Below are 22,018 nucleotides of genomic sequence, written 5' to 3' on the forward strand. Positions count from 1 at the left end.
CGGCGTTAACCCTTCATACTTAACCTATTAATTTGTTCACCAACCCTCCTACTGTAAGTGCATCATTTGACAAGCTATAAATCTTTGGTGATTTTATAACACTTGGTTGTATCTTTGTCTTTATTATATTAACATTGTAGTACACAGTCCAACTTAATGTCATTCCATTCTTTTATGCTGCTGCCATCTTCACCTAAAGAAACATTTACATATGAATCAGATACATACTGTAGATTTCCAATGGCCTTTGTGTTGTCCTGTTGTATTTTCCATTCCTTTGTTATAGTATATTTCCTCGAAAGTGAGTGGGTGTACGCAGGCTGTTTGCATGCAATTGTGTGTGTGTGTGTGTGTGTGTGTGTGTGTGCGCGTGCATGTATGTCTGTCGGCTCTGCCTTGAGTTAAATGGGTCTGTGTACAGGTAATTGTCCTACTTTCTGAATGGTGTGAGCCTCTGTGGGTTCATATGGAAATTCAGCAACATTATTAACAGATGTGGATGGCTTAAGTGACGTTAAGCAGAAGGAACTCCACATCCTAATCTCTGTCCATCTCTGTATGTGTGTCACGCTGTGTGTGTCTGTTTGTGTGCATGTGTGTTTGTTTCCAGCTCTCACCAGGTTGGGTGCGTTGTACTGAGGGCTTCCTGCTGCATCCATCTGCCTCCAACTAACAAGCGGAGAACTGTCACTGCAGGTATGTAACCGACACAAAAAAACAAGAAATGTCACCGTAACTGGAGACGGACAAAGTGTAACGTTGACGTGTTCTGCACATAAAAGGGTGGCAGCCTGTTAGCTGACAGGCTAACTTTCTAGTTGGCAAATTGCGCTAGCTAGCTAGTCATTTAGCTAGGTTAGCATTGCATCGGAGCGTGGGGGCGAGATCCGATAGCTGCTTTAATGCAAAGGTAGGCACGTTGCCAGCTGCCATTGCATATTTAACAAGTAACCGTGGTTTTTCAGTCGATGTTGACGAATGGTTTGCATGTATAAATTTGGGTGTTTCATGCAGATTTTCGTGCGGGAGTTAAGTGGCTAATGTCAACAGCTAACGCTAGCTAACGTTAGCTGCCCTCGTTAACCTGTTTGCTCCTCGTTGGTCGGTCTGTAAATAATTTATTTGTACTAACAATCATATTTTCGTCAAATGGGTGATTTATTTTTCCACGGTGTTTTACCTTACTCTTCATGCGTCTGTTTCATGAAACCAGCAGGGTGTTTCGTGTCGTTACTGACCACCTACTGTGCAGAAAAGCCAAATAAACTGACCCAAGGAACAAGGAGTCTCGCGCACGGCACGTGCTGTCATATGTCCACAGGTGTCCCAGGTGGTGCACGTGAATGTGTCACCTTTGATGACGCCTGTACTGTGGTGGAATGGAACTAAATGTGTGTACTCAAGTACTGTACTGGAGTACAAGTGTGAGGTACTTGTACTTTCTGCAGCTTTTAACTCACATACTCCACTACGTCTCTGAGGAAAACGCTTTAGTTTTTACTTCCCTGCCTTTGTCTGACAGCTTTTCCTTTTAGTTTTCATCCCATTCCTGTGCTGTGCCAGCCATGTATCTTCAGATGTGTTTTTTATGTTTGTGATAAACTGCTAGATTAAGTGTTGCCATCATGAATTGCATTTACTGGAAATTCAGTATGAGAAAGCTGGGAACATGCCTGTTTTTCTGAGCTCAAATGGATTTTCATGAGATACTTGGATCATAAGGTGAAGATCTGTGATGCCCTCCTGTTGGCCTAAATGTAACCCCAAAACCATCACATATTATCGTAAAAACACTGTCAAGGACCATTTTACAGCATAGTGCATCTGTGTTTTTCTACTAAAGTAAGGTTTTGAATTCAGCACCTTTACTTGTAGTGGAGTATTTTATCCTTAGATTTCTGATGGGCTTTGGTGCTGTGGTTTGATGTCATTTGACAAAAAACTGTATTTTCACATACTACTTAAGTATTATAATTTTGATAGATAGATAGATAGATAGATAGATAGATAGATAGATAGATAGGCCTTTGTAATGCACAAATGTTGTACATTTTCACATAACACATAGTATTCTCATTAACCCTTTCATACATGAATTATGAGAACCTTAATTAAGTTTGTTTGTTTTGTTTTTTTTTCTCCTGAGTGTTTTATTCCTCTTAAAGCATGAAAAAAAATGCAATTGATTTTTTTATGAACCTATTTTTCACAGAGTTACAAAAATGTCCTCTCAGCTGGACACCATGCATTTGATTTTAGAAGCAAAGAAACATGCATTTACTGATATACTGAGAAAACTCTGAAATGAAAAACATTTTTAATGCTGCTAATTTGATGTTTTCTCACATTTTAACATACCTGCAAGAAAATAATATGCAAAAAAAAACATTATTTAAAAAAAAAAACAAACAAGTAAAACAAAACTTAATTACAGTCTAATAGCAATTTTTTTACACTCAGACATGATCAGGTTTATCAAGAACAGCAAAGTTATAGTAATGGTATGAATGGCAGTGTATGAGATGATGCATAGGCGTTCACTGTGTTGGCTGATATGGAACTAAAACAACAAACTCCATGAATATACAAGAGAACAGCTGTAGAGTAACTGCCAACTGTAGTGACCACTATGCATGAAAGGGTTAATGTGGTGCAATGTGATTTTTTTTCTTCACATTATGTAAAGAATAATCGCAGAATAACACTGGTTAAAAGTAGTCAAAGGATCTAAATTACCAATTAGTGTGACTGTAAAATCACAGCAAAAAGTGACAGACAACTCTTTGCCCTTTTCATATTTCATCGATGCTCTGAGGAAACACTGTCCTTTTAAGTATTTCAGTGATAAGGAAAACCGCGGTGTGGTATCAGTAAATGTACTAAAGTAAAGAACCTGAAAACTTTTTCCACCACTGTGTCCGTACAACTTGGCTTGACCTTGTAACAAATCAGTGTAAAGTATCGACTGGGGCTGAAAATTCCAATTATTTTAATCATTAATTGAAGTGACATTTGTTTAAATATTCCATAACTGTCATACCAATAAACTGCCAGCAGAAAATGCTAAATGCATATGACATTTTAAAACACTTCTCTTCTGCTGTCAGACATTTTGAAACACCAACACTAAATGACCTTTTATTATAGGTGTTTTTTTTTATGTTTTGTTTTTTTGGGGTAAGGTGTGATAAGATGTGTAGTGCGTGATGCTGAGTGAATGCGTCTCTCAACAGAGTTTAGGCAATGCAGTCTCCATGTGCAGGATTTATGCCTTTGTCTCTGCTGTATTTTGTCTTTTGTTTATAACTCGTGTTGTCACGTGTGAGGCAGCTGGGAAATTCCATGTAAAAGAAGAAGATAATTAAATGTGATGAATTACAGCTTGTTTTTGAGATATGTCTCTGTTGAATTGGATGTAGAATCCTTACTGTATGGTGATATGTGCCATTACAGGATATAAAATGACATATACTGTGATAGATGTTGACCATATCCCCCTGCCCTCTGTGTATTGACGCAGTGATTTATTGTGACTGCTTAGTGTTTAATCCTTCTCATTCTAATCTCTTCAGGTTATAACAGTCTGGTGGACATCCTTCCCTCTCAGGACTTTTCACACACCTGAAGAGCAGCAGAGCAGCAGCAGTTTGAAAGCTTCCATCTGACTCATGACTGTTTGAGGGGACGCGGCCTCACCGTGGCCCATGCACTGTACCCGTTTCCCTCCCTGTCTTCCTTATCCCTCAAGCTGACGCAAAATCCCAGACACCTCCCTCCCCTCCCCCATCCCCATCCCCATTCCCACCCCATTCCCAGTGATTCGCCCCCTCCGGCAATGGCGTCCGGCACAGAGACGGTGCACTACATCCACCTCCACAACTCCAGCCAGTCTGTGCTGGAAGCCCTGCGCACTCAGCGACGTGAAGGCCTCTTCTGTGATGTGACCGTACGGATTCACGATGCCTCACTGCGTGCCCATGCCTGTGTGCTGGCAGCAGGAAGCCCCTTCTTTCAAGACAAGCTGCTGCTGGGTCACTCTGAGATCTCCGTGCCCCCACTGGTGCCCGCTGAGACCGTGAAGCAGCTGGTGGATTTCATGTACAGTGGCTCGCTGGTCGTCCTGCAGTCACAAGCCCTGTGCATCCTCACCGCCGCCAGCATCCTGCAAATCAAGACGGTCATTGACGAGTGCACCCAGATCATCTCTCAGAGGAAGGCGGCAGCTGGGGCGGCGAGTGCAGCAGCAGCAGCTGCAGCAGCAGGAGGAGCGATGCTTGGAGGTGTTCTGCCAAAACAAGAGGAGCGCGGCGGGGGAAAGGGCAGGGAGAGCAGCGGCAGTGGGAGCTGCTCTGGTGGTGCAAGCGGGGGCTACCCAAACTTCTCTAACTTCATGGCTGACTGCGGCACAAACAACATGGGTGGAGGCATGGGCGGAGCCAGTGTTAGCGTAAGTGACAGTGGCCCTGGTTCGATGGAACAGCCCAACACCGTGAGTCTGATGACGCTGGGAGACATGGGCCCCAGCTCCATGTGTGGGGGTGACGGGATGGGCTCAGGGGCCGGCGCAATCCTCATGAAGCAGAGCCCCAGCTGCACTCAGGATGTCAGGTACAGCAGTGGAATGCAATGCTTTCATAGATGCACATTCTCACACTGTAACATAAAGGATCATGGTATGTTATGTTAGAAGAAAGGCTAAATAGATTCAAAAAGAAGTAAAAAAAAAAAAAAAATCTAATCATTTTCATATATAAGAACCACATAATGTGTTGTGATGCTGTTGATGGGCTCAGTTGGCCTCTCCTCTGAAAAGAAACACCTACTAAAATAAAAAGTTTGCATTGTGTTTCTGTTACTGTTCTTATCTATTGTGGATCAGTACTAATTCAATGAGATGGGGTTTAAGAACATTTCGGATGTCTATGACCTGTCAACATCTACACCGAACAGTGGTTTTTATTTTCACTCTACTTTTTGCATGGTTTAGTTCCAGAAAATCATCACCAAAATTCAAGGATTAGTGAAAAAGAAAAAAAAAAAAAAAACTAAAAAAGAACCAAAAGATTGGTGGGTCAAGACTTTGTGTACATTTTCCCCTCAATAATCTTATGAGCTCTTTTCTTTTCTGTTTCTTGATTGATTGATTGACTGATTGATTGATGTATTTATTTTGAATATGAATGTCAAATGTTGAATGTTCTTTTCTTCTCTTATTTTGAGCTGATGGACATTGAATAATTCCATAGGCATTAATCTGTATCTCTATTTGGAAGCTTCAGGTGTAATCTAATAATATTAAATACATTAATATTTCAGTCTGAAGGAATTATACTTCAGTACTTACAGTACATTTGCTGCTAATAGTTATTTACTCTAATATTTATTTCACACACTTGAATACAAAAAAATGAAGGAAATAAAAAAGTAAGTATATGGTTGTGGTACAAACCGAATGGTTTATATAAAAAAAAACCACACACAAACAACATGGAGCTTTTAAAATATTAATATTTAAAAATTGCATATTTAGAATAAGAATATGTTGTGAATCAGGGGTAAGAACGGCTTCTATCAATTGTCACTATTGTTCCCAATGACAAGATTTGGAGTCAATAAATATTGCCAGCTTTTTTGACAAAAATGGCAAGGAAAGTGGTTGAAAACAATGGGACTAAGGCTGGAAAAAAAACTCCTCTTTTTAAATAGTTTCCAATCCACCACCATTCCCCAGAACCCAGAGAGTACCTAAGCCCTCTGAAAACCAAGGGAAAAGCTTGATAATGTTAAACAGCATGAACCGTCTACTAGATTTCTTGTTTCTCTGGCTTCACTTATTATAAATAAGCATGGTATAGTAATGTTGGAGCATATCACTGTCTGTATTTTTTTTTAAGTATGAGGCCTGAATTCTTCTTCCACCCCTGGTCAGGTACAAGCTCCGAGACCTGTTGGCACAGACCGCCAACGGAGCCAGCACCAGTAGCACAGGGAACCTCTCGGCAGGCTGCAGCTCCGGCGTGGGCAGCGTGGACAGTATCGGCAGGGACAGCCTCCGCGGCAACACAGCTGACCTCTCTGATGACCTGGTGGGGATGGACCGATACAGCGAGGAGGAAGATTTGGACGGCAGAGAGCGGGGAAGAGACGGAGACCGAGACAGGGGGGGCGGGACACAGCCGCAAGCAGAGGCAGCCGTTAAGACTCCAGGTAGGGGGATAAGGGGAAGGTTGCCATGGTTACAGCTTTCAGGCATGCAGAGCTGCAACGGTTTGCTTTTCTTTCTTTTCTGCTTTCCCTCTTCTCACACTGCATTGGCGTATATTGCTGAGATGTTTCTGCACTTTGCACAATTGAAGAGAAGCCCTCGTCTTAACTTCATCACCTTTTGCCTTGTTGTTCTATGGACTTCTGCATATATACTGTAGGTCATTAAACTTATTAGCACCTACTTGAAGAGGCTGAAGCAGGGTCATTACTGTGCTTTTGTTTTTTGTTTTTTTGTTTTTTTTTGTAGCATTTGCCAGTGATGTACTTATCAGCCTAATATCTTTTCATCTTTCTTCTTATGTTTTTTTTAATTGTAGGTGCTGGGAGGAGGGGAAGGAGTGGTGGTAAAAGATGAAGGGGTTCAGGACACAGATGGTACTGTCTACACCTTGGAGGACGGGAGGCGAGATGGAGAGCAGCAGGACACCCAGGAAACCATGGCCGGCTTTGGACAGGTGAGCTGTAGGAGACAACTAGAAAGAACAAATCAAAAGAGGAAAAGTTTCAGAAAAATCGAAACATTTTAGCAAATTAAAGCCTACTTTTTCAATTGTAATCATGTAATTCATCAACATTTCAAGTATAAAACAAATGCATTACGTTAAGACTTGATTTCAGAGTAATGTTTAGTTGGAAAATCTTACCTATCGCCTCAGAGGGAAACTTTGAGCATCACCTTATTCAGGTAAAATTATGCTCAGCGTTTCTGTCACAAGTCCTGAAGTATAAGTAGGAAAAAAACCTGGTGGAGCTGATTTCTGCCGCAGCCTGCTGTACCCTGCAGACTACACGAGGAACATCTGCCACACAGTCAAAGGGATTCAGCTTTGCCTGTCAGTTTTCTCAAAAGTGCTGCATCGAAAGTCCTGATTGGAAATACAGTAATGCCTTAATTTAGAGGTCAGTATATTATGTTTCCACACAATCCGAAGCATGTGGTTTTCATTAGAACTAACACTGCAGGAAATAATCTGCTCATCTTCATCTTTGAGCAGTGTTTCTGTTTTGCTGTTTATTCACATGACAGAGGGAGAAGCTGCATATCTCGATACACACTGTCAGAAAAAGACACCTCATAAAACGTTGTGTTCTGTGGTATTTACAAAGGTATAATGAAATACACTTTTTATATTGCAAAATAATCATCACAGATGCATCTGTGTGGTCATAGAAGTTATTCCTGTGGATGTGTGAAATAAGAAGTAACGCAGCTGCTGTTAGATGGACATTTTCTTCAACTCCTTTAATTTGAGCAGAACTGTACAATTATTTTCACATTCAGAAAGTTGTTCCCCCATGTTGTGAAGAATCTAATCTGCTGAAAGTACATATGAATTTTGATTTGGTAAGTGTTTTCTGCCTGTAATTGTTTAGCATATGCAGAGTTTTCTCTGCCATTGTAACACTTTGATGCAGGACCTTACTGAAATGAAAAGGGCAACAATTACTCTGACTGTTTGGTTCCACTGTTCCACATTTTGCTTCCACTTATGGACAGGTTCAATCACAGTTGAGATCCCTTTGCTATTCAATCTAATTATGCAGTTAAAGTTATAATAATAATTATAATAATAACAATAATGATAGATTGGACTTCTGTTATTTTTTTCAAGGCACTCAAAAGTGCTTTACATTTTTAATCCATTATTCATTCACTCTCAGTCACACATCAGTGGTGGTAAGGCTGACAGAAGTGAAGTTACCCGTGGTAACACCACCAGGAATGTACTTTGTTTCGATTTTTCACATGCATTTTGGTTATATAATGTTAATGCTGTCAAATGAGTTTATTCTACTTGGGTATAGGCCTGTTTTGTTCATTGTTCTGGCTTGAAGTCTTAGGACAGGAGTGAGTATTTGAAATGTTACTATGTTAAGTTATTTGATGAGAATGGGGCTGGGATGAAATAAGTTTTTCTTCTTCCCACTCCTTTTCGAGTATAGATGAATGATTTTGGAATTTTGAATTTGCATGTATTCTGTAAATGCTCGAAATAGATTATAAAATAAAAAATAAAATAAAGTGTGGCTGCCAATCCAAACCAAACAGCCCCTCCCACCACTACCAAACATTCATAGACTAGTGTGAGTGACACTGGAGGCAAGGTGAAGTGTCTTGCTCAAGGACACAATGGCACATGACTAGGACAGAGTTGGATTCAAACCACTAACCCTCTGGTTGTTGGGAGACCGGCTCTACCTTTTTGCCACCACAGCCACAGCAATCTGTTACTATTACTAATACTGTTCTGTCATTCAGTTATATTTTGTAATTATTTTATGGCACACAAAATTATTTTTGAATGTTGCATTTGCTTTATCAGTGACTATAATTATGTAACTTTCTTCCTCTTGTCTCATTGTCATATAAATATCTTCAACCTGTGTGTATTTTATACCAATACTGTAATGACAAGACTCAAATACTCTGTGAAACTGTGGAATGTTTTTAATCAAACAGCATCAGACACTATGAAGCTCGCCGTAACTGCAAGAAGTGTTTTGCACATTTTGACCAAGAAGGCATTAAGCAATTCTCAAAGGCGAAATATGGAACATATTCCTAAAAAGCAAAAACTAGATTCTCCTAATAATCCCTGTCTGACATTGTGGATGCAGTTTATGCAGGCAGAAATATGTTTAAAGCAAAGCAACTCCAGCTTAATCTGCTTTTCTTATTTACTGCATTATTACCCCACCCTCAAAAGGGGAGGCAAGGTGTATTGTTTTTGGTCCGGTTTGTATCTTTGTTTGTTAACACTTTAGCAGCAGACCTATTTGTTGAATTCATACCAAATTGGGTTCACAGATTACCAGTGACCCAGAATAGATCTGATTACATTTTGGGAAAAGTAGGTCAAAGTTAAAATTTTTTATGAATTTTTTAAAATCTTTTTTTTTCCTCATTTACTTATAATGGCTGAAATGTGTCTATGTTTATGCTGACATCAGCACATACGTAGACATGATGACATCAGCTGGATTGATGCCAAAAGAAGCTACAATACATGCGAGGAACGGGGTTTGTTGTGCCTGGCATCACTTGTTCTTAATGTTGTGCAGTTCTGTCTGAGAGACAAAACTCTGGGCAAATCACACTCTTAGTTTCTGACACATGCAGCTGACAGATGGAACATAGAGCATTCCAATAGGTATACCAACCTGTGGGTGTGTTTATTTATCTTTCGGAACATAACATCTATGAAACAATCATGAAATAACATTTAAGTTTTCTTTTTTTTTCTCACTAATGTTGCTTCCTCTCTGAATTGACTCTAGATCAGTCTCATTCTCAGTGTTATGTATTTTACTTTCTAAATCTTCAATAGAAGACAGAATAAATTTTTATTGCCACTGTTACAGGAACAATGAAAAATCAGTTTATCAGCTCTGTTCTGTTTAGCAGCAAACACTTAAAGTGCAAAAAGAAAGACTGGATATAAAAGCTATTGCACAAAATTATGCTGAAAATATACACTGAAAAATACTGACAATATACAAAACCACAAAGAAATACTGAAATATACAAAAGGCCAACTCTATATCATAAATGAAAAATAAACAAAATATATGCAACATGTAAAGGATATATGCAGGGTAATAAAATATATGTACAAGGTGAAATTCAAAATAAGATGCAAGAACCACATTTTATCAGAAATAGACCGGTTTACATTTTCCACCTACATATTTCGTATTAGGGTTGTATAGTTTGGAAAAAATATTGTATTAAAATCTGAATTACAGTGTTCCTCCTCGCCTCTCATAAAATGGAGACTAGTTTTACACTTTTTGTTGTGGTTACCCTAGTAGAAACTCTGCATTCTTGTATGAAGTTGGACATAAATTATTAAATTGTTTTGGAACTATTGAGATGTCGAAAAGTCAGCTCAAAGACGTACTGTCAGTCTTTATTATGTGCCTCCAACACGTTTGCACGTTAGATGGTTAAATAACCCCATAAATACAATGAAATAGACTCGCAACATTGATGTCATAAACCCACACTGTAATTACACCTGTAAACAATGGTCATTTGGTTTATTTAGTTTAGTGTATTTGGTTTGTTGAGTAAGAATTTTTTTTTTTTTTTTGGCACAATCGGTACTGAAAAGTAGATCATGTGACAAGATTGATTATGGCCTAAGACTGTGAGATCACCAGGCTGTGTTTCATATTTAAAATCTGTAACATCACCTAATGTTTCCTCATGGGTCAAATGTGTGAAGAATTAACCTTCCCGTATGCGGGTCATTGACATATTTTAGCATTTATCATTTGACCAAGCACAACAAATAAGAGTGCTCATTAACCAATGTTGCTGTTAAGCATTGACATATGGTAGGCTGCAAAAATAAAATCAATAAGTGATCACATTTTTATGTAGTATATTGGGAAAGAAAAAGTTTTTTGTGTTTTGTGCATCACAAAATATGTTTTTTTATAACAAACATGGCATTTAAAGGGTTGAATAATATGACAGTTATTGAGTATTTGGTATTTTTGTGAATGGCTCACACTGATGAAATGCAAAAAAGAAGGAAAAAGTTGAGAACAAACTGTATGAAAAACATTTTGACATTATTACTGCACTGTGCAGGTTATGCGCTTTCAGTGGTTAGGGAAGGCCTCTCAGGGCAGGATACCGGAGGGTTAATTCCAAACAATTATAGAATTATTAGGTGCTAAGGTTTTTCTATTGAATTAATTTCAACCCTTTCACTTTCACCTGTTGTGATTCAGGTGGTTCGTTGAGGTGTTTTGTTTCAAATTGGTTCAGACTCTCAATACCATTAGTAGTGAAGTATTAGGGTTCTTCTAAACACACATTGTGAGTGGGTCTCTGCCAGATGAAATGATATGTGAGCGATGTGGTGCGTTAATATGAGCATTACAGGTGTGGGGGTGTTTAAGGTATACAACCTGGCCCCAAGTACTTGGCAATTAAAACTCCTACAGTGTCTTGTTTGGATTTGTTGCTCTTTTATCTTAGAGGAGCTCCACCCATGTTGGTATTTGTCCTTAAATCATCTTTTGAGGGAAACAGACTGTACTTTTAAGCTCACAACCAAGTGTTTAGACAATAATGTAGCACAACAACACAAAAATATTCAAAAGCTCAGAAATGTATTAAAGACATTTTGAGGGGTTTTCTTTCTTCCCGTACTGAACCGAAAAAAAACGAACTGTGGCTTTCAAAACCAAAACGCACCGAATCAAAAATTTTGTTACCGTTACAGGCCTAACATATATATATATATATATATATATATATATATATATATATATATATATATATATATATATATTTATATATATATATATACACACACACACACAGTACATATATATATATATATATATATATATACCTAACATATATATATATATATATATATATATATATATATATATATATATACCTAACATATATATATATATATATATATATATATATATATATATACACACACACACAGTACAGGCCAAAAGTTTGGACACACCTTCTCATTCTTCGCATTTTCTTTATTTTCATGACTATTTACATTGTAGATTCTCACTGAAGGCATCAAAACTATGAATGAACACATGTGAAATTATGTACTTAACAAATAAGTGTGAAATAACTGAAAACATATCTTATATTCTAGTTTCTTCAAAGTAGCCACCCTTAGTTCTGATGACTGCCTTGCACACTCTTGGCATTCTCTTGATGAGCATCAAGAGGTAGTCACCGGAAATGGTTTTCACTTCATAGCTGTGCCTTGTCAGGGTTACTTAGTGGAATTTCTTGCCTTATTGATGGGGTTGGGACCATCAGTTGTGTTGTGCAGAAGTCAGGTTGATGCACAGCTGACAGCCCTATTGGACAACTGTTAGAATGCATATTATGGCGAGAACCAATCAGCTAAGTAAAGACAAACGAGTGGCCATCATTACTTTAAGAAATGAAGGTCAGTCAGTCTAGAAAATTTCAAAAACTTTGAATGTGTCCCCAAGTGCAGTCGCAAAAACCATCAAGCACTCCAACAAAACTGGCTCACATGAGGACCGCCCCAGGAAAGGAAGACCAAGAGTCACCTCTGATGCTGAAGATAAGTTCATCTGAGTCACCAGCCTCAGAAATCGCAAATTAACAGCAGCTCAGATTAGAGACCAGATGAATACCACACAGAGCTCTAGCAGCAGACACATCTCTACAACAACTGTTAAGAGGAGACTGCGTGAATCAGGCCTTCATGGTCAAATAGCTGCTAGGAAACCACTGCTCAGGAGAGGGCAACAAACAGAAGAGATTTATTTGGGCCAAGAAACCCAAGGAATGGACATTAGACCAGTGGAAATCTGTGCTTTGGTCTGATGAGTCCAAATTTGAGATCTTTGGATCCAACCGCCGTGTCTTTGTGCGACGCAGAAAAAGGTGAACGGATGGATGCTACATGCCTGGTTCCCACCGTGAAGCATGGAGGGGGAGGTGTGATGGTGTGGGGGTGCTTTGCTGGTGACGCTGTTGGGGATTTATTCAAGATTGAAGGCAACCTGAATCAGCATGGCTACCACAGCATCCTGAAGTGACATGCCATTCCATCCGGTTTGCGTTTAGTTGGACCATCAATTTATGTTTCAACAGGACCAATGACCCCAAACACACCTCCAGGCTGTGTGAGGGATATTTGACCAAGAAGGAGAGTGATGGAGTGCTGCGCCAGATGACCTGGCCTCCACAGTCACCGGACCTGAACCCAATCGAGATGGTTTGGGGTGAGCTGGACCGCAGAGTGAAGGCAAAAGGGCCAACAAGTGCTAAGCATCTCTGGGAACTTCTTCAAGACTGTTGGGAAACCATTTCAGGTGACTACCTCTTGAAGCTCATCAAGAGAATGCCAAGAGTGTGCAAAACAGTCATCAGAGCTAAGGGTGGCTACTTTGATGAAACTAGAATATAAGAGATGTTTTCAGTTATTTCACACTTTTTTGTTAAGTACATAATTCCACATGTGTTCATTCATAGTTCTGATGCCTTCAGTGAGAATCTACAATGTAAATAGTCATGAAAATAAAGAAAATGCAAAGAATGAGAAGGTGTGTCCAAACTTTTGGCCTGTGTGTGTGTATATATATATATATATATATATATATATATATATATATATATATATATATAAGTCTTTGTTAACGGCTGTGGCTCAGGAGGTAACCAGAGGATTGGCAGTTCAACTCACAGTATCACTCAACTCACTGGTGTATGAATGTGTATGGATGTTTGGTGACGGTCAAAGGGGCTGTTTTTCATCGATTGCCTGTGAGTTGACCACCAACTGTGTTAATGTGAAGTGAATGAATAATGCAGTCGGTTTAAGTGCTTTTAGTTTGGACAAAGAAAAACCTTATCCATCCAACCCATTATTATTATTACTTAAAAACCCCTTAGCTGTAATGTCGTCATTGTCATGGCCACAGATTGACTTTGCATCAATGTACTAATAATAATCTTTGAAACTTAAAAATTGCTTTAAGTAGTATAGTTCTTTAATGTGCCTCAGAAAAGAAATGTGGGGAAAATAATTTTAAATACAAATCAGAAGCAGGAGACTTTGCAAAAGCATATCAGTTCCAAAACGTCTGGTTATGTCTATATTCTGATCTTGGTCTAGACTAGGCTCTCGTCTTGGTGTGACCTGGTCTTGATGCTTTCTGGTCTCGATTGAGCTGATGTCGACTTTGTTGTTCAGTCGTGTTTGCTACAACGGAATTTATCCCAAAGAATTTTCCTTCCTTTCCTCATTTTTCTTAAAGCAAGTAAAATTTTATAGCTTTTCCTTTAAAAGTTCCAATCACCTTTTTTAAAGTTCGACATGTCATTCAGTCTTATGGCCTGGACATAGAGAGTTGGTGGTTCCAATCCTGCTCTGTCCTAGTCACTATGACACACTTCACCCACCTTACCCACTGTGTCACTCCCACTGGTGTATGAATGTGTATGAATGTTTGGTGGTGCTTGAAGGGGTGGTTTAGCGTGGATTGGCCCCAGGGCAGCTGTGGATACAGATGTAGTTGACCACCACCTATAAATAGAGATAAACATTTAATACGGTCTCCATGTATAGTAACAACTGGCTGCTACTGATTATGAGGTTTTATTACATTACTAATGTGACAATGAACTCTACACTGAATAAAAAATTATTTTCATGTGTGGCAGTGATAAAGTAATACACATTGTATTGCACTATATTACAGTCTTCACACTGCATGTGTCATATGGTATTTATACATTTACTCATGTATGTAGGCTGGTCTCAAGAAAAGTATTTATTTATTCAAAATTGTAGTTGATTAAATAAAACTGAATATTTTTGCCCATTTTTTTTTCTTAATCACACCTCTGGGTTTCCATGGATGCTTTCTCAAGCTTGTGTTCAAAAAACAACGGAGAACTTTTATGTTATAATGAGAAGTGTCACAATATTTTTCAGTTCATTATGAAAATATAGCAGGACAAATTCAACGATGGCGGCCCACCAAAGTCTAGGTAATTAGTGGGAAGTGCTGCAGCTGTCACAGATGCTGCACAGTTAAGAAAATGTGGACATAGTGTTAACTTCATCAATGGGGAGATTTACTTTATGTTTCCTCCGGTTATTTTCTAAACATGGCAGTAGTACTGGTCCAAAGTGATGCAAAAATGCAGAGCTTTTCCTCCGATAACAACAAAAGCCTTCTCACCCCCTGGAGTAAGTCCTGCAGAAACCCAGGAAAAACTGTGCAAGGAACCTCCATTTTATAAGAGGTGAGAGAAATAGTGATTCAGACTGTGATTCTACCTCAAATTCTAGTCATATGATCTTTTCACCAGATCACCAGCCCTCCTCTGAACCAAATTCTGAATCTGGTTTACCCTTACACCCTCAGACCTGAGTATTGTTTGAACCAATAAAGACCTAGTGCTACTTCTGTGGCAGTTCCCAAATTAATTTTTCTCTCTATTTAACTTTTCTCAAGTGATTTATCACCATTTATTATATTATCCTCTCTATTTTGTTTTTGTTTGGTTTTTTTCAGTGATAATCAGGTATTTTCCTATATTTAATTCAGTGATCATATACATGTTCATAAAAGATCAGAGGAAAGTTTAGGGTTATATCAGAAACAGAAAACTGAAGAAAAAGTGACTCTTTCGGGTAAATATACCATTACTGAATATAAAACAAGTGTCTCCATCCACTGTCATTTATTAAACTTTATGGGTTTTACTGGTGAATCAATGTTGTTGAAGATGATAGTGTTTCCACGTTCACTACAGAGCCTCTGAACGTCCAAATGGGTCATATCTGATGACCATGAAAAGATGACATACTGCATTACACACCAATTATGTACATGTATTGGTAGGATTAGTGGATCAGAAATTCTTAAATATTTTACATCAGTAGATGATTTTGGTTGCTGGAGGCTGTTTGGGTCTTTGTGGGTTAAAGATTTGATAAACTGGAGTTTTATGTAAATAAAATAAACAAAGACAGAGCCAGTGTTGTCACAGTTCTCCACAGATGTTTGCATATATTAAGATAAGGAACTGTCTTTATCTCTTTTGTCTCTTTGTGTGTTTTGCAGGATTTCTATGATGAGCAGGGCGTGTTTTCAGAGAGTTTTTGGCCTCAGAGTGAGCCTACTCAGGCCATGGCGTTCAACCCCAGAGGACGGGTCAACAAACCTCTGACTCCACCCCCAACCACACAGTCCATCAACAACCAGGTCATTACTCTCAGTTGTATTATATCCTGGACATCCCTGAGCCCCACCCCACACTCACTCCACCCCGACAAAAAAATGTAAAAGATTTCTCTCACTTTTTATTCTCCCTCAGCTCCTTTTCCAGTACCCAGTGAGCCAGTCGCAGCCAGCTCCGTACTTTGTGGGAGGGCCCATGAGTGGGGATTGACAACATGGCAGGGACGGAGCCCGGTCAGCCGGCTCCGCCCCCGGCGCAGATGACCCCGGCCCCACCTCCCTCCACCTCTTCCTGCTCAGCAGGCCCCTCCCCTTCCTCCCAGGGATCTGAGACCTCGTTTGACTGCACGCACTGTGGCAAATCTTTACGTTCCAGGAAGAACTACAGCAAGCACATGTTCATCCACTCGGGTAAGACACACCATCTCTGCCAAGCTATATTTAGTTTTATTCTCTTCAGCTTCATCTCGGAGATGTTACGCATCCAAACTAGATTTTACAGTCAATGACAGGAGGTGTTTGTAGGGATCGATAGAGCTTTATACCATTTTTATAACACTTAACCGCTCTTGATAAGAGTTTGTCACCACTCTTGTGACATTACATAATCACTGTGGGACTCTTTTATTGGCTGTACCGTGTTTCTTCAGAAAGTCTAATAGCAGGAACCAAGACAAGCAACAGTTCTTGGATAATTTCATACACTCATAGGAGTTTATTTAGCCTAGAACTAATGCGTAACAATCAAAACCACAAAATCTGTGCAGGACAAAGGCTGTACATGTAGCTATGGTGTATTATTAGTCAGGGTCATGTAGAGCCAGTTTCATACCAAATAAAGCACTAACTGAGTCTAGACTGAGTTGTTTCTGTAAGCCGTGTAAGATGAAGTGGTTAGAAATGTTCAGACAGTTCCAGAACACAGGTGATAATGATGCTGGTGTTTAGTCACAAGATTAATCTACTGTCAGAAACAGTACAGAGTTTTGATTTTGATTAGTGTATTCTGTGCAGTATGTTGGAATACTGGTAAAGGATGGAAATGGGGTTTTTTTTTCTAAAATTACAAACTTGTGAATACCCGAGAAAAAAAACTGTATTAGGCAATTTTTTTCCTTTTAAATTAGCAAACCATTTGAAAAATAATGTCGATACACTATAGACTGGAACGCAACAATTAACATGGATGCTGGTTTGGCTGTTTTCATAGGTTTTTCATTTTTATTCAGTCTAGAAGCTATAGACAATATTTCTTCCAAACTCCAACTAAACATAACGATAATCATTAAAGGCGGCCATACACTGTGCGATTATTTCGATCGTTGCACGCAGCTCCATCTCAAACTATGCGAATCAGTCGTACAGTCAGGCTCACGATTCCTGTTCTCACACTGCACGGACCGACGCTCGTATGCGACCTGACTGCTCACACTGTAGGACCATACACCACAGGACGCACAACACGTTTGAGTGTTGTATCCGGAAATACAACGTTAAAATACCAAGGAATCCGTAAAAGTGCATAGACGATTGTGTATTGGGGTGAGTCACGAAATGGTAGTGCTAAACAAAAACCAACGAGCTGCTTTGGTAATATGTGCCATTATCTGCGGGGAATCAAAAAAGAAGAAAAGACAACGATGTGTTTGGTGCAGGCATTGGTTGGCCAGACGTGGACAGTATAGGCTGTCAATCCTACAGCAAAGAGAACAAGAGGTAAGCTGCAACAGCCAGACTGCACTAGGACAATAGCTTGTACGCTACTGTACGCATCTGTGTTCGCGCATGCAGTGTGAGAATTTGAGGCACATCGGTTTGTGGCACTGCTTTGACAGTACGATACACTCACGGGGAGCGAGCAGGATTTCAAACAGCTCCGTTTTCCTTGCGAACACACGATTGCTGGTCGTGAGGTGGTCGTGAGGTGCTAATCGCTTCTCTTTACCCCATGTACACTGCACGAAGCACGACACACAATTAGAGGCACATCGGGCCTGATCCCAGAATAGTCGCACGAGTGAGAAATCGTCACTGAACTCGCACAGTGTAAGGCCGCCTTAAGAGGATTTATTTGCAGAAAATGTCAAGTGGTCAAAATAACAACCATGCAGTGGTTTCAGTCCTTGAATAATGCACAAGAAACAAGTTTTTATGAATTTTTAAACAACAGAACTTAGGACGAGTTCAGAAATCAATAGTTCAAAAATCATCTTCTCCAAAAACAGTCAGTCAGAATGACTTGATATTTGTAGTGGAACATCTTTGGGTAAGGTCTACCAAGTTTGTTCAAAGAAATGAGAAGTATTGATTTTTGAATTTTTTATGAATTTTTGAAATTTTAAAAATCCCCATTGCTTTATAATGGGACAAATTTGGTGCTATAACTTCAAAACGGTTGAAGATATTGATATAATTGCTATTGGTAATAGATAAGAAGTCACATAAGCTTTCTTTTGGCACCATGACCTTTGACCTTGAGTGACCCCTGTCTTTAGATGGACTGCAGGACCCTTGGTCCTATTTATACATGGCAGTTGGCTGATTTATGACACTCTAGAGTAAAAATACAAACACCTCAGCTTCATTAGATGGATTGTGACTTTCCATCCTTGTCTATCACAGAGGTTTTCAGAGCTATAATACAATCATTGAAAAGGACTCCAGCTCAAATCTCATGAAAGAATAACAAGAGGTTTATATATTTTCCACTTTGTCTAAAGATGCCATAATGATTTTTCAGATGTTGTAAGGTTACATGATGGTGGAAAAACTAACATTGCAACATATTTGTGCTGTACAGTGTATATTACAACATAACATACAGGAATTTTCACCAAAATACTTGACTATCTTCACCAAACAACTTGGATTAGCAACTCACTCTTCGTTCACAAGAGATGTGGACATTGAATTGTACCTGAAAGGGTAATTTTGTATGACCTGCTTTCCTGAATAAACAAAGAATGGAAAAAAAACTTGACTATCTTAAGTTGGAAAGAAAGATTTTAATGCTCTACTGGTTTCAGTGTACCAAACACAAAGGTAGATGAGCACTGAAACGACTATTCTGAGCTGATTTGAGGGGGAAACTGGGGAGTTTAATACACTGGATGACTCAGGTTCTTGGTCAGCATCATCTTTCCATGCAGTAGCTTTTCTTTTCCTGTTTTTCCTCTGTACCTACCTGATTCTTGTGCAGTGGTTGAGTTATATTCAATGTCACTGTGACTACTCTGACAGGAAATATCGTCCAGCTCTTCTGTTTATAAACCAAATGTAGCTAATTGGCTATTTATGTCTATACTATGTTTATTTAGAGGAGTTTTAAGTCTGTTGTGTTGCTCATCATTAGTGTGTTTTTGATTTGTCCAGTGCCTTTGTTCAGTTTTCACTGTGATCACTGAGCCCCATTTACATGACCGTAAAAATCTGATAACAGAGAATAGTCAGATAATTGTTATAATCAGATCTGACATGTTTATATACACTTCAAAAATGCCACAATGGAAAAACCCTGGTCTAGACATTTCACTTCATTATTGGATTTCTTTCGGAGTACGTATGTATGTTGTGATGTTAGACTCCAACTTCTTGTTATTGTTTTCCTCTCGCATTTGGCTTTGTCACTTCCTTTTTTGATGAATGAAATAAATCAGATTAACCTGTAAAGGTGCACGAAGACATCAGAGTATTGGGGAGAAATCCAGGTGTGTTAATCGGATTTCTCATAATCAGATTAAGATTCTGATAAAACACATCAGATCATACTGTTTACATGTTTACCCCAAAAATCGGGAAATGATTGGAGTATTAGTGAGCCTGTTTACATGACCATAAAAATCTGATAACTGAGAGTAATCAGATAATTGTAATAGTCAGATCTGATGCATTTATATGCACTTGAGAAATGTAATCATCAAAACCCTGTTTAGACGCTCCAGCACCTTATTGGATTTCTGTCGGAGTATGTACATAGAGGGTGGGGAAGCAAAATTTACAATATTTTGAGGCAGGGATTGAAAGACGGTGTATGACCAATTAGTTTATTGAAAGTCATGAGAATTTATTTGCCACAAGAAAACTGACATAATAGAAAATGTTTTTATTCTATGTGTCCTCCTTCTTTCTCAGTAACTGCCTTCACACGCTTCCTGAAACTTGCGCAAGTGTTCCTCAAATATTCGGGTGACAACTTCTCCCATTCTTCTTTAATAGTATCTTCCAGACTTTCTTGTAATAGTTTTGCTCATAGTCATTCTCTTCTTTACATTATAAACAGTCTTTATGGACACTCCAACTATTTTTGAAATCTCCTTGGTGTGACGAGTGCATTCAGCAAATCACACACTCTTTGCCGTTTACTTTCCTAATTACTCATATGGCAAAAGTTTCTGAAAAGGTATGGATAATAGTGTTAGGTATGATTATGACATCAATATATGTTTGGTTTCAAAATAATTGACGTAGTGCCTGCTGAGAAAAAACAATTAAATGTTCATTGTAAATTTTGCTTCCCCACCCTGTATGTACATAGTGATGGTAGAATCAAACTTCCTGTTGTCTTCTGCTCAAGTTTGACTACTTATCTTCCATTCTCTATGATGTTAATTGTTTTTACATATGCGCGGATGTAAAAGAACAAAATAAATCATATTAACCTGTATACATGGATGAAGACATCAGAGTATTGGGGAGAAATCCAGGTGTGTTAAGTTGGTATATCGTAATCAGATTACTGCTGTTATCTGATGAAGCAGATCAGATTATCCTGTTTACATGATCACCTCAATAGACAACTCCAGTAATTGGATAATGATCGGAGTATTGGTGTGCATGTAAACAGGCTCAGTGTGAGTGTAAACAGGATCATTGAAGTATGTCTGATTCTGTTACCTGCCCCTACAGGTCAGAAAACCTCACCAGTGCTCCATCTGCTGGCGCTCCTTTTCCCTGCGTGACTACCTCCTCAACACATGGTGGTGCACACCGTCGTCAGGGCCTTTCAGTGCTCCATGTGGCGGCAAGCGCTTCACCCAGAAAAGTTCGCTCACGTGCACATGCGCACTCACCGTGGCCGAGCGCACCTTTCAGTGCAACGTGTGCCACCGGGCCTTCACCCATCGCACATTGCTGTGAGCGCCACGCCCTGCAGCATGCTCACCACGCCCCCCAGGGCCAGGGCCAAGGCCAGGGGCGTGGCGCCGACATGACCTCACCTACCAAGCACAGTCCTCCGGCTCTGGGAGGGCCCTCAGGTATGGCCGGCGCAGCTGGCATGGTCGGCAGCATGACCAACATGCCCAGCCACGGACCTTCCTCCACCTAGAGAGAGAAAGGAAGGGTAGGGGAGGTGGTTCAGGGGAGAGGAGGGGGAGGTAAGCGAGCCCATTCCTTTAATCGAGACAGATTAGTCCTAACAGCCTCGTTGTTCTGGTGGGAACGGTGTTCAAAGGTTCCTGCTGGTTTAACTCCATGACACCTTTCATCAGGGTTCCTACACACATCTGGACAGCCTTTAAAGTCGGGAAAACTATGTACATTTATGAAATGTTTGAGAATTGCACAAAAAAAAGCTTAAAAAGTGTAGGAAAAAATATTTTTCCCTGGAAACTCATCATAAATTTGTAAATTGTAGTTAAACTGTAGCGCCACTGTCATTTCCTGTGTTGTGACTTTTATAGCTGTGAGGACTAATCATAAGTATAAAGCAAAGTCGCTAACAATCATCCACCTTGAACAGCCATCCTAAAGAAAAAAAAAAAAAGTAGCCAAAAAGAAGTCGGTCTTTGGTGGAAAGAAGTCCTGAGCCGAAAAGGTTCAGGTGTAGGAACCCTGAGAGTTACCAAAGAGGTTAGGAATACAGAGCATAAGGGTGGGAGTGGGTGTGGGGAGCTGTGGGATTTCTAGGTGGAGGAGTGGGAGGGGAGGGGTGGGATGGAGTTGGTAGTAGCAAGGAGATGCAAGAAGGGGGAAATTTTTTTTTTTTTTTTGGCGGGGGGGGGGGGGGGGGGGGGGGGGG

General features: G+C 39.6%; 1 protein-coding gene across 1 annotated transcript; it reads left to right on the top strand.

The window, feature by feature from the left end:
- The first annotated feature begins 434 nt into the window (after positions 1-434).
- Positions 435-21,763, top strand: zbtb45 (zinc finger and BTB domain containing 45). The gene is given in 13 exon segments (XM_030131614.1): positions 435-696; positions 3,573-4,608; positions 5,930-6,161; positions 6,163-6,207; positions 6,585-6,722; positions 15,883-16,023; positions 16,136-16,201; positions 16,203-16,410; positions 20,388-20,398; positions 20,905-20,965; positions 20,968-21,017; positions 21,019-21,132; positions 21,134-21,763. Coding segments are annotated over 12 exon segments (2,031 nt in total). The 5' UTR covers positions 435-696; positions 3,573-3,835; the 3' UTR covers positions 21,326-21,763.
- Positions 21,764-22,018: the final 255 nt, after the last annotated feature.

This window comes from Sphaeramia orbicularis, chromosome 1, assembly GCF_902148855.1.
Source record: "Sphaeramia orbicularis chromosome 1, fSphaOr1.1, whole genome shotgun sequence".
In the NCBI taxonomy this organism is placed as follows: Eukaryota; Metazoa; Chordata; class Actinopteri; order Kurtiformes; family Apogonidae; genus Sphaeramia; species Sphaeramia orbicularis.